Source organism: Carex rostrata, chromosome 1 (assembly GCF_964058835.1).
Source record: "Carex rostrata chromosome 1, lpCarRost1.2, whole genome shotgun sequence".
Lineage (NCBI taxonomy): Eukaryota > Viridiplantae > Streptophyta > Magnoliopsida > Poales > Cyperaceae > Carex > Carex rostrata.
Window position 1 is genome coordinate 14,899,602 of NC_135918.1, and position 13,299 is coordinate 14,912,900.

The 13,299-nt window shown below is 34.2% G+C and overlaps 2 protein-coding genes across 4 annotated transcripts; both read left to right on the forward strand.

Moving 5' to 3' along the window:
- Positions 1–2,701: 2,701 nt before the first annotated feature.
- LOC144560302 (uncharacterized) lies at positions 2,702–4,556 on the forward strand. Of its 3 annotated transcripts, none has more exons than XM_078309464.1 (4): positions 2,702–2,819; positions 2,922–2,962; positions 3,504–3,948; positions 4,132–4,556. In XM_078309464.1, the coding sequence occupies exons 2-4, from the start codon at positions 2,936–2,938 to the stop codon at positions 4,185–4,187; spliced, it is 528 nt and encodes a 175-aa protein (XP_078165590.1). In that variant the 5' UTR covers positions 2,702–2,819; positions 2,922–2,935; the 3' UTR covers positions 4,188–4,556. The 3 variants fall into 3 exon arrangements, with proteins under 3 accessions (XP_078165590.1, XP_078165600.1, XP_078165595.1); XM_078309474.1 differs by having other exon boundaries at positions 2,704–2,819; positions 3,504–3,858; XM_078309469.1 differs by having other exon boundaries at positions 2,704–2,807.
- A 2,891-nt stretch (positions 4,557–7,447) lies between these two features.
- LOC144574083 (polyphenol oxidase, chloroplastic-like) lies at positions 7,448–12,091 on the forward strand. The gene is made up of 4 exons (XM_078324307.1): positions 7,448–7,711; positions 9,495–9,978; positions 10,155–10,569; positions 11,441–12,091. Exons 1-4 carry the CDS (start codon positions 7,480–7,482, stop codon positions 12,026–12,028), a joined length of 1,719 nt encoding a protein of 572 aa, XP_078180433.1. The 5' UTR covers positions 7,448–7,479; the 3' UTR covers positions 12,029–12,091.
- Positions 12,092–13,299: the final 1,208 nt, after the last annotated feature.

A 13,299-nucleotide genomic window follows, 5' to 3' on the forward strand; every position in this document is an offset into this window, starting at 1 on the left:
ACTTGTATCTATTTTGAGAATTATTTTTGAATAACAATTATTAAATAACTTAAAGTTTTTGTTTTACCTAGAAGTGACTTTTGAACCGGGATCAATAACTCAAAATCCAAGAATTTTTATTTTTTTTCGAATAACATATAAAGAAATATATTAATTTTTCTTACAGCTGTGAAAAATCCTGCCTGAAAAACGTTAATCCAGGTTATTTGTTACAGTCTTTCTAATAAATCAAATTATATTGTATTTCATCTATTTTCAAATAAATATATTTAACGTTTCTAATATTTCAATACAAAAATAAAAAAAATTTAAAAATTTATGTTTTTGCAAAAAAAAAAATAATTAAAGCCATGTATTTTTTTCACAGTTTCAAATTAAAATTCAAAATTGTGAAAAAAATTCAGAGTTTGAATACATTTAAAATTCTATCTAAAACTTAATTATTATTATTAAAATATTTTGCTAATTAGATATTTTTAAAAATGTCGGCATATTTTGGGTCCTACATATTTTCAAGGCCCAAATTAGGTGTAAAGAATCAAAGATCATTAACCACGTGGCAGAAGCGATTCATGCAATGTATAATGCAGATAGACTTGGTCTAGTATTTAAAGTTAATAACATTTAGCATTGAGAACAATAGCAGAACTGAGGATGGGGGCTAATTATTTAAATCGTAATTTAAAATCAAACTTGAATAGTACAAATATTACATGCAACTTCTGAGATGTAAAAATTAATTAGATTTATTAATTTTATATGTAAATTTCTAACAAAATACCTATTTAATAAAATAAAAATTAAAAAATAGCTAAAAGACCAGTAAATTAAATAATAAATAAACTCATACATATAAGTCAAATAAAAAAAAAATCAGCACATGAGTCATATCACCAAAACTAACTCAATTTTTTTTGTCTACACTCGGACTGTCAGAGGCAGATGCACATTCAACATCTGAGAATCAATTAACCTCTGTTTTTTAAATTTATATATTTATACATTATTATTTTTATATAATTAAGTGTAAATTGATGAACAAACTCAACATGAAATTTTATAGATAATTAATCTCATTAATATTAAAATACTAACTTTACTCTTAAAGTCGATCATCTGATTTACTTTAATACGAGTATTGTAACTTAGGCTAATATGACACTAGTGTTATATCAAACTAAATAACACCACATCTTAAACCCTTAAATCTGCTTTAAGATTCGTACAAAATGAAGTGCTTGAACAGTAAAAGCAGATAGTACGAATCTTAAAGCAGATCTAAGAGTTTAAGATGTGGTGTTATTTAGTTTGATATAACACTAGTGTCATATTAGCCTAACTCCTTATAAAGGATCCCTTCGTTTATATCATACCAAATTAGTTCGGATCTCATATCAAAATTTGAGTTACTTGTAGAGATGCTACTTTTACCCGATTACCCGGATCCGATCTGGAACCGAACCGGATCCGACCCGGAACCGACCCGGATCCGATTAATTTGGATAGGGTATGGTTTAAAAAATATAACCGATTAAATTATGGGTATGGGTACAAAATTAATAATTTAATATCCGACCCGGATCCGAACCGGAACCGATACTGTAATAGGTAGGATATGGGTATCATTTAATTATCCGACCCATAACCGGACCCGACCCAATACCCGTATAAATACCCGATAAAATATATATTAATAACTCTGCATCAAGTTTTTGTGTTAGATAATATATTTCAGCTGAGCAATAATTTGATAAAACTTAACCAAATTTATGCTACTGTTTTACACTACCCTTTAATTACATCCTTAACTAGCCCTTTAATTTTTGTTCTATATTATACACATGTGACACATGACACATGATTGTCAAATTTATTCTTCCATATATAACCAGCTTATTTTATACCTTTTTTCTTATATTACATTCAATTCATAGATTTTTTTGAATTATAGAAAAGGAAATCATCATCTCTAATATTTTACTTTCTAAAAATTATATCTCCTCCATCCTCCTGAATTCAAAAGCTATTAACAAAAAACTGAATTCAATATTTTTTGTTACACCATGAGTACTCCAAACAACCAACAACCAACTAATAATTTAGAGTTATTATTTTTATTTTGCTATGTACCATGATATATTTTATTATTTATAAGCATGATTAATAGTATAATTTTTATTTTGCAGTAGTTTTTAATTTATATTGTAATGATTTATTATATGAGATGTTTAAGAAATTATAATTATATTTAAATGTAAATAATTTCTCGAATACTTTGGAGTTGTGACCTATATCCGCTCTGGATCCGGAACCGCCCCGTATCCGAACCGGACCCGATAATCCACAAACAAGTTACGGGTATCTATCTACCCGGAACCGAAAGACTAGACCCGAAATATCTACGGGTAGATAGGTATCCGGATCCGGACCCGACCCGATTTGAAACAAATAAGTATGTGGATCGAAATTTGGACCCGGACACTTTTAGGGTCCGGATCCAAATATAATAGTATCCGGACCCGACCCGACCCGATAGCACCTCTAGTTACTTGTGGAGGATCCAGATTCGTCTCCTTCAGCATCGACCCTTTGGTGTACAGTAATTAATGCAAATTATGTCCATGTATTAATTTCTCCTTGAAATGACTCATACCTGGAGAGATGCCTAGAAACATCGATTAAAGATAACCATCTCCAAGCTTGACGCCAAACCACCCCCTCATCTCCTTCCCGATCGGCGTTGCACGGAAATAATATATTTTCTTCTTCTTAGAAAGAAAACATCGTTGCTCTATTAAATTCCTTCGGTTAGAAAATTGGTATTTTATATCTTGAATCTGTACTTTTCATCTCTCAGTTCTTTTTTTTATTGAAGCCAGCTTCCCACTAAAATTGTCGTTTGTTTGTTTTGCGAATAACAGAAAACATTCACGGAATGGATGGTGAGGATAACAAGCATGATGTAAGCCACTTAATTTTTTTTTTCAACCTTGTTTTCTTATACCTTTTATTTTTTCCATCTTTTTTACTTTTCAACAAATAAGCTTCCTTAATCTATTAGGAGATAAAATCGCCATTATATATGACATTTAATTATCTTATAGATCTAATTAGGTTTGTACATTTTCATATATTATTTGCTGCAATTATATAGGCGGAGTAGGGCCGGTCTGATGTGAATTCAGGCCAAATTTCTTCCGAGGTCCAGTCGGAGCCATCCGATCTGCATCAAAATTCGTGCAATCTTGATCTGTTCTTGATGCAGATCAGACGGCTTCGACCGAGATTAGTCTGATGCCCATCTGACCGCCTGGCTTCACTAATATAGGGTTTCTGTGTATGTTGGATTTTGAGATACTATAGTCGGGCGCCTGTAATTTATTTTCTGACAAAATCACCATGGAATTTTTCTCTGTAGACTGACTACCATGTCAATTTTAATATCTCAAGTCTGAAATACATATTGCATGCATTAATTTATCTTATATTTGACAATATTTCAGGTTTCAGAGAAATCAGAACAAAGCCCGAGAAGAGACCTACTCAGAAGTTATGGATCTGCACTCATGACTACAGGTGAGAGAACCTACAAGAAAATCAAAGATCGAGATGGGACGATCGGATGGCTAGCTAGAAAGTTAGCCTTTGTCGTATTCCCGATTTTTTGGTGGATAAGATTCCAATGGTTATCACAGCTCTCATTCATCGACAGGCGAATCCAGACCGTTGAATGGATCGCCTTTAAGATTTTCCCTCAATCTGAATACATCTTTTCAAAGATTGACAACCTTGCTAGATTTGCGGATTCCCTGCCTGACAAGCTTGACAATGTTATAAATGCAATATGTGATTTGTTCGGTGAGTTACCGGGTCTTTCAATATTTGAATGGGTTGTAGAAGTTATGGAGGAGATACTTAAAAATATGATGACCTTCATACCAGATTTTGGTACTGTTGAATCATTAATTTAAAACTCAAAATTTCCAATTCAATATATTTGTTTAATATCTCCATTCGTACTATGATGAAGGACAGTGGTTCACATGATACGGTTAAAACAGTTCAATTCAATTTGATTTATTTTGATTAAAATTCTTAACTATCTGAATTTCTGTACTTCTACCGCAACAGGTACCAGCTATGTTGAGACATCACCAAATGATGACATGAGCTTGGATGAAATCTGATTACAAGAAGAGATGAGATAAAGGAGGAGATTAAGAATTGAGAAGGAGAGATTAGAGGGAACAAATGCTGAAGAAGAGGTGAAGAAAGATGTGCTCAATATGTTCGAAGCAGAATCACAACAAAATAAAATTAATTGAGAAAAAAATAGAGTAATGGTAAAATTTAGCATATACAAGTAGCAATGCATATGCTTTGTATTTTTTTTTGTTTTTTTAATCTGGTGCAAATTTGTTGGTAGGTTTCTTTCACTGAGATATTTCACTGATGGTATGAACTATGAACCAATGGTTGTTTCACAAGTAAACAATTGTTGAAATGGGGTGGGTCTACTATGTACCATTTCCATTAACCTACCTTGTGCCAGCAAAGATCAAATGCAACATTAAATGTTCATGAACCAACCTTTAAATTTTCCAATTTCGCAATTCAGTCCTGATTCTCTGGAATTATCTGATATTTCAAATTACTGGGCCATACAAGATTTCATTTTCTGAAATATATTTAGATACATTGTTACAGAAATTCAGAAAAACCACCAGTGGAACAACAAATCTAGTTTGGCCAACAATGTTTTAGCTTACAAATACATAATATAAATGTCAGCATAATCGATTACAGTTTTTATTTCCTTAACAAATAGAAAATGCAACAATGATTGGAGGAAAAACAAATACATAACTCTGAGATCATAAACAATGATTGGTGGATAATGATGTGTTAAGCCAGAAAAACTGGTAATTTAATTTGATGCGTACATATGCTGCAGCTGTAAGGAACACAACTAGCCTTTCCATATTTCACCTGAGCCCCTTGAGACTTGAAAATTCACATGTTTCTTCTGTTCTCTGTAGTGATCTGCTGAAAGCTTGTTTTGTTGGAAATTAAAAACGAAGAAAAAAAATCAGAGATGGAATATTAAAAACTGGTAGGTATATCTAGCATAGCTTGTAATCAAGTTGGAACAAATTGAAATAAATAAAGAATTCTGAAAAACCACAATGGTCAAATATATGCATATATAATTCCCTTTTTTATACGTTAATTACCAATGTTGAATTGTGAAACGCAAATTTCTTTAATGGCGTATATCTCCATGACTAATCAACCCAGACATTGTTAAAAATAATTATTCAAATTTTAATTGTGCATATTCAGATGTTAATTGAATATTTTAATCTGTTAATTGCACAAGCTCTACTAATAAACTCAGGGTAATGGGGGCCAATAAAGGTAACCCGTAAACTTAAATGTTTGGTTCATGCAGTTCATAAAACGTGCAAATCATTTTATACGACTACCATAATTTTCATAAAACCAGCTTTAAATACAATTCATTAAATAATCAAGTAAGAAGTAAATAGGTACCGCACCATTATTCATTTGGAGCTTCAGTCTTAGACACCGTGAGGACGGGTTTTTGTCGAAGCATAGAGAGCTTCTCCTGCAAATTGCCCGCAAACGTTTTATCATTCTCACTCTCAGATACCACCACCTCCATCTCCTTGAGCTGTACAAGAAACTCCAACCCTGACACCCCTTTCTGTCCAATAGACCAGCATTTCTCAATCTTTAGCTGCTCAAGTCTTCCCAATGCTTTCTTTGAAATTGACACCGATTCTAACCATAGTAGGAAATATCGGTCAATACCGATACGGATCGGCCGATACGTATCAGTATCGGCTGAGTCCGATCCTGAGCTGATCCTCACGTAGCAAATTATAAAGAAAAAAAAAAACCCCTATCCTGAACCGATCCTAAGCCGATCGTAAGCCGATCCTGAGCCGATACTCCGATCCAGTATCAGTATCGGCCGGGACCGATCCCAATCCTGATACCGATAATTCCTACTATGATTCTAACTCTTGTAGTCCATCGAGAATCATTATTACCTGCAGCACTGAAAATGTACCCTCCCCAAAGCATAGTTCCTTCCGATCTTTAAATGAGTTGTACGGCATATATATAAAGATCTTCAGGTTGAGCAGCTTTTCAATGTCGGTACAGGTAACAGTTCATGATATACTTGGAACAAATCTGTGCTGAATGCAGCCAACTTTGGAATGGGGAAAAAACAAAGGTCGGTATACTTCATCTCTACTTGCTGGGCTATTTGGAAGCAATGGAATAAAAAGATTTTAGAAGAAAGAGAAACACCTTTGAAGTTGATTGAGGAATGTACGTTGCAGGAAGCGAAACTGTGGATGCAGAATTGCTAAGAGTTTATTTTGGTGATGTATGTTTGCATGCTGTAATTTACATCTATTTTTATTTTTTCATGTGTAACTTGTAGCTGACAGCCGCTGTCAGCATTTTAAACAAAACAAAAAAAAACAATTATCATTGATTTGCAATCTCGTTATTTTGCCAAATTTTCAGTTCAGCAGGTGATTTTATCTCACTGTTGAAACAGCCAACCATCTCTTTTCCCAAATAATGCGATAATTGATGGAGTCTAAGAATAGTAGTTGTGCCATTAAGTGGTACAGTTGTGAGGCTCCACGATTGGTTGGCATCAGTGATTGTATTGAACTTTCAAAATGACATATTTACTGGTATGCACTTCCCTTTTACTGTTATGAACTTAAATCTTTACCATTGTTCAGATACCATTTTATTTTTAGAATGGTGTTTTGATTAGAACTTTATTTGATAGAATTAATTGTTATACATCATTGTACAACACAGTTCCTTACAAGCTAAAATAGCCATTACAAATGAGCCTAAAAATGGAACAAAGCTTTGAAGTCCTTGTCACTGTTTCTGATAAGGTTTGAAATTTACTGAAAGAAAAGAAGGGCTGAATACAGAAATTTCCAATTGTATTTACAAAGTTTCTCCGACAATTGGCCTTGTATTTTATAGGAAAATTGTAAACTAAGGCCTGCAATGATACCCAGAATGTGTCAATTCCTGTGATTCGAGATGGAAAATTGGAAATAACGGATATGAGAATATTGATTGATTCAATAGTTGAGTTAGTGGATTCCATAATCAGCATGTTTAAATTAGCATTAAGTCGATAGTTAGTACATGTATAGCATTTTCAGCATAATGCATAGCAGGGGCATTTTCGGAAAAATAGATGTTATATTTAGATTGAAGTGTATTTTTAACAAGTAATGGGTGGCCATTGTTGGGTATAGAGTAGAGCTTTAAATAGGAATGAACAGCTGTAATTTGTTGTATGGAAAAAATATAATCAAGCATTTTTCTGTAATACTTTTATTTTTAGTTCAAGTAATACTGTTCCTCTCTACCAGTATCGCAACACAGAGTGTAAAGACCTGTCTTATGTACCAGGAGGTGTACCAGCAAAGGCTCCAGCATGCAGCCTCTACCAATTGCATACTGCACAGAGACAGCAGCGGTACCAAGAACAACAGAACATCAGCATCAGAACAGCCAATTTCCAACATAATTTTCAGTAGGTGGTGGAGGCCTTGCAACATTTCTCTCCACTGTACAAATATCATGAGATTGTTGTTCATGTTCGTCTTGTCAGAGCTTGATGTAAAAGGCACAGGTAAGTATCAATATGCATTCCTAAAAAAATGCACCAACATTCTGTTGTAGTTTGTAATAGTACCTCAATAATATGAGAACTGAGGAATTGTTCTATTATTATTAGTTCCTGTATTGCTTGTTTAGTTTGGTTCTTTGATTCTTCTATTGATATAAGTTGTGCAGAGAGAAATGATCTTAGTGTGGCAATTTAGGTATTTTGCCAGTACATTAATGAAAGAGTTAACTACATGTCGATATTTTAAACCAACATTGTAAATTTGAGTGGAGTTAATTGACCTATATCATTTGAAGTGGTGAACTTTACATTGAAACCAATTGTTGACTGGTATGCTGCAGGAGGGGTGCTATGAAAAAAAAATGACTCAGAGGAAATACTATTAGAATCATTGACATGAAATAAATCAGAATCAATTATGTTGATAACCATTAGTAAGATGTACTCTGTATTGTACCTTGGGGTGAGAAATTTTATTCCTGAATATATGCATGATTATTTGGAACCCCTCTGTTTAGAATGAGATTACAACAACAACAACAAAGCCTTAGTTCCAAACAAGTTGGAGTAGGCTAGAAATGAAACCCAATTGGAGTCAAAAAGCCAAGTTAGATTGTAATAAAATAACAACAATAACAACAACAACAATAATATTAATAGTAATACTAATAGTAATAATGATATCAAAATAATAGTAATAATACAAACTATATTATGCCTACACTATAGATTATAGGGACCAAAGTCCTAAGCCCTGCGTCCTTGACCCCAAATCACTACCCTTATGAACTAAAGCCTATAACACTACCCCTAGACATTATTTCCTAGATCATAGTTCTAGTACGTGGATCATTAAAATCACGTGCTCATGTCCGAAACCAACTCTTTGCTTCAAGTGCTTAAGCTCATCAATCATTGCTAACTTACCTATAGGTTGGCGAGATTCCACAACTCCATTGCTAAACTCTTGCTCCGACTGATATCAATCATGCCAAGTATATTTCAGGACCTAAATTCACTTATTCCTCGAATAGCCCTCACCTCAAACGAATTGTACGTACGTATGCAAATTTTGCTTCTAGTTAACATTTTCTTTGTATAACATACAATGATATATTCCTATGGAACAACATATAGTACAGAATAGTCAACCAACAAATGACGTTTTCGGAATAATGGCCAAACTTTCTTCTAATTGGTATGTTGGCCATTGTACAGTGGTATCGATTTTGTTATAAATGTATGTTGAAAATAATAATCTTAATTAGTGTTTAATGTAATGGTTAATGTAAGAACTCTCTAGAAGTATGATGAATATATTAATTATTGTTGGAATTATGTAGAAGTCATGTTGTAATCTTCTAGGTTGTCTTGGGATGTTGAAAAACGTATATATGAAATAGAGAAGATTGAGAGGATTAAATGTTATTTAGTCATAGTAGAGTGTGTAGAAAGTTTCTATGATTCTATATAACATTATATATGTAAGAAGTCCTTTTAATGTAAGTGAGAAAGAGTAAGAGAATATGATAATAAAAGTAAATTTTCTATCACAGAGTGTTTTCTCTTTAACTACTAAATTATACTAAGTTTGTCTCAAATACTAATTCCATCCTATCAATGTATTGAGCTATTCCCTTTGGATGATCAATATCCAGGTTTTTATGGCGGTCAAATCCAGCACGTAGATAGCTAAACTCCTGTAGCATAGCAAGTCCTGTTGTTAGTTGGACTACAACTGTATTTCTAATATTAAGAGTCTCAAGTTCACTAAACTTTCTTCCAGCAATGGGTGCTCCGTTGGCCCCACCAAACCTGTTGAAATGCAACATTGCCGCTTCAGGCGCTCCCGTGAACAACAACACATGCTGTCCGCCATACAACATGGCAGAGTTTATTGACTATGACTTCCCGCATACGCCTCTGCGGGTGAGGCGGCCGGTCCACGAGGTGAAGGATGATAATGAGTACATGGCAAAATACAAGGAGGCGGTGAGAAAAATGAAGGAGCTGAAGAGCGACCACCCATGGAACTTCTACCAGCAGGCACTCGTGCATTGTGCATACTTCACCGGTGCAAGAGTACACTACGGCTGGCACTTCCTGCCATGGCATCGGTACTACCTGCATTTCTTTGAGCGGATTCTCGGTAGGCTGATAGACGATGACACATTCACGTTGCCGTATTGGAACTTTGATGTGAAGGAAGGAATGACAATTCCAGATATCTTCACCTCCGATCCAAACTCTCCCATCTACAATGAAAATAGGTATCTAATTAAATTTTATATTCTACTATTCCTCATCTGGAGATAGCTATCACAAGAAAAAAAATTGGTTAATGCATTTTCAAATCACCAAACAAGTTTGACTAACTCTTAATTAATTAAGCACATGATCAAATATTTGAAGACTAACATTAATGTTACTTTGAATTGATGAGCAGGAACAAGAACCACTACCACCCTGAAATTCTAGATTACAGGTATACATATATATGCGGCGAACCGTCTTGTGGGTCGAACAAGACGGGTGAAGAACTGGTGCAAGAGAACATGAGTTACATGCAAACCACTTTCAAGAACGGCCTGCAGCTGCCTGAGCTGTTCATGCGGGGCCTCGAGGGCATCCACAACAGCATCCATGAGTTTGTGGGGCCCACAGAGTATCCGCACACAGACATGGGCAATTTTGCTACGGCAGCGAAAGACTGCTTGTTTTATAGCCTGCACTCTAATGCGGACCGTTTATGGCACCTCTATAGGAACATCAGGGGTAATCGGCTTGAGTTCCATGAGCCCGACTGGCTTGACATGTCGTTCATCTTCTACGACGAGCATGAACGGGTCGTTCGTGTCAAGGTAAAGAATGTTATATACACTGTAATTCTGATACAACCAAACTTATATGTTGGCACATCATTGAATCAAACTTGGTTAAACGCAAAGAACAAGCTAAGAAAAAATTGCAGATCTTGGCATTTGACTTTAGGTCAGGACCCTTTACAGTGTTCACGAAAAAAATGATACTCTAAATTAATAATTCATTTGTTTGATCCAATGATCTTATACAATACTCACCATATGAAAAAAGGAATGTAAATATATAAAATTGTCATGTATATCGAAGTCAAAGGAATGAATTTGTCATTTCAAAACCAAACGGCAGATTTTCAAATTATGATCACAGATTCAGTCTGAGTGAGTTTAATTAATTAAATTCATTTTTTCATTTCGGTTTAGTAAAGATAGAAGTATATAGAAGTCTATATGGCTGAAATAATGGAATATCTGGGAAACTAAAATCCTTGCTTAGAAATTTGAAGAATGCTGTGTACTATAAAGTTTATAAACATCACTCCGTTATAACTTACAATAAATTAATTATAATGAGCAGGATTTCGTTACTCTTTCAATTTATGGGCCCCAGTCCTGTATCCTTATAATATTTGATCATTGATACACTGTACCTAACATTTATTACTAGATTTATTCAATAATCAATATCTTAAGTTTTCATGATTGGCCATGGCATATATATTGCATTCATGCATGTCTATCTAATCGACGCAACTAATGATACGCATCCAGTTGATGTTCATCCACAAATCTAAATGTGAATCGGACTATTTAAATTGGAAATTGCACCAAATTCGGTTGAATGCCCATCAGAAATCCTCCACTCCGGCGATCCCCGAGCTTTTAAGCATTATTAATTATATGAAATATATAGGTCAAGGACTGTCTGACCCCGGCGAAGCTGCGGTACACATATAAGCAAGTGCCAATTCCCTGGATGGGAAGCCTCAAGGTACAGAAGACCAATGAAACGAGGCGCAAACAGGACCTGAACCTGTTACGCATCAGCGAGTTTGGTACACAGCCGCGTGAGCTCGGGACAACCCCGTTACGTGTCATGGTGCCCCGCCCGAAGAAAAACCGCACGAAGAAGGACAAGGATGAGAAAGTTGAGTTGCTTCAAATCAAAGATATCCAGGTTGAATCACACAGTCCTGCCAGGTTCGACGTGTTTGTTGATGCAGCTTACGGTGACTTGGCAGTCCCCGATTTTGGTAAATTTGCGGGAAGTTTTGTCAAGATGCCTCACAAGTCAAAGATGGAAGAAGGGAACACTGGAGTGGAAAAGTACAAGGGAAAGAAGACGAGCCTAAATCTCGGTCTCACTGCATTGTTGGAGGATATTGAAGGAGATGATGCTGAGAAGCTAGTTGTTACGATCGTGACGGCCAGTGGCAATGTTACCATAGGTGGCATCCAGATCAAACTGGTTCAGGCTGATAGCCCCAGGCTAATCGGTTGAATCTCTATTTTTATTCAAGCGTATCATGTTCCACAATTAGTTTGGTTAATTAGGAGGATTAAATATGATTTAAGTAAGAGTGCATGTGTTCATTTGATTTGGTTGCTGGTTTTCTCAGTTTCTGTACCATATTAATGTATCGGTGCTTTGTATTGTGGCCGTAAAATAAATTGCATATTTATTTTCTAGTTTTTCATGATATATAACTTGGCCTCAAGGAATCTTCTAGATATGCTTGTAAGACCTCTCAAGAGAGATCTTCAATTCTCAAAATACTAATATGCTCTTTAATGAATAGATGAGGTCACATCTCATATTAATTGAGGACATGTGGTAATTTCATAATAGGTTGGTTCATTTAAAAAACTTAAGAGCTATCATCTCTTTGACTAGTCAACCAATCTTCTCTTCAACTTTAAGTCTACTCCTCTTCAATTCATTTCATTATTTACATTAATGCCACTCTCTAGGCCTAGCCGAATTTCTATTGGGCTTTTACTCTTTTAGCGCATTTGCTCCCATCTAATACACTCTATATTAATTAATTAATTAATTAACTAATAGTTCATTATTTAATAGAAAAACACGATAATGGCACAAATTGTAATTATCTCAGAGAATTATCAAAAAAATACTCAAAATTGTATAGATCTTCAATTTCTATCAAAAAATCTTAAAGAAATAATGTAATGTATAGATCTTCAATTTCCATCAAAAAATACTTAAAATTCCTCTCAAGAAATAACTTTATATATTCCTAAATAGTGTTTAATGTATTCATTATCAAGACATTTGATTTGTTTATACTTTTTCTTTATAACGAATGATAAAAGTGTTTATATATCTATTACATTACTCCCAATAAAAATTCTAAAATTTAATTATATTTTATTCAAGAAAGTATTTAAATGAAAGTTTCTTATTATTAGTTTGAATAAGGAGATAGAAGTAATGAACACTTTAAGTGTAGACTAAGTATATACACTTACATATTTAAATATAAAAAATTACACATTAACTATAAATACTTTGGGAGTGCATAAATATAATCATGGAGAAATAGATTGCAAAAATAATTTCCTAAATTATTAAAATATTGTATGCCATCTGAACTGGAAAGCTATCCAACTAGTATTTCATGCACTTCAGTAGTACATAATACCATAAAAGGAAATCAGTAACATGCATTGTATTAGTGTGTCAATCTGCATATGTGCTGTATGTTTTAGCTGTCAATTTAAATATGAAACATGGAATACTATTTTGATTCT

What these genes read in the sequence shown, in the direction of transcription:
- LOC144560302 (XM_078309464.1), top strand. Translation starts at nt 2,936, where the DNA reads ATGGATGGTGAGGATAACAAGCATGAT. An exon ending in GTGAGGATAACAAGCATGAT is followed by an intron (nt 2,963 to 3,503) that starts GTAAGCCACTTA and finishes ACAATATTTCAG; the next exon opens with GTTTCAGAGAAATCAGAACA. An exon ending in GACCTTCATACCAGATTTTG is followed by an intron (nt 3,949 to 4,131) that starts GTACTGTTGAAT and finishes CTACCGCAACAG; the next exon opens with GTACCAGCTATGTTGAGACA.
- LOC144574083 (XM_078324307.1), top strand. Translation starts at nt 7,480, where the DNA reads ATGTACCAGGAGGTGTACCAGCAAAGGCTCCAGCATGCAGCCTCTACC. An exon ending in CCCATCTACAATGAAAATAG is followed by an intron (nt 9,979 to 10,154) that starts GTATCTAATTAA and finishes ATTGATGAGCAG; the next exon opens with GAACAAGAACCACTACCACC. An exon ending in AACGGGTCGTTCGTGTCAAG is followed by an intron (nt 10,570 to 11,440) that starts GTAAAGAATGTT and finishes TGAAATATATAG; the next exon opens with GTCAAGGACTGTCTGACCCC.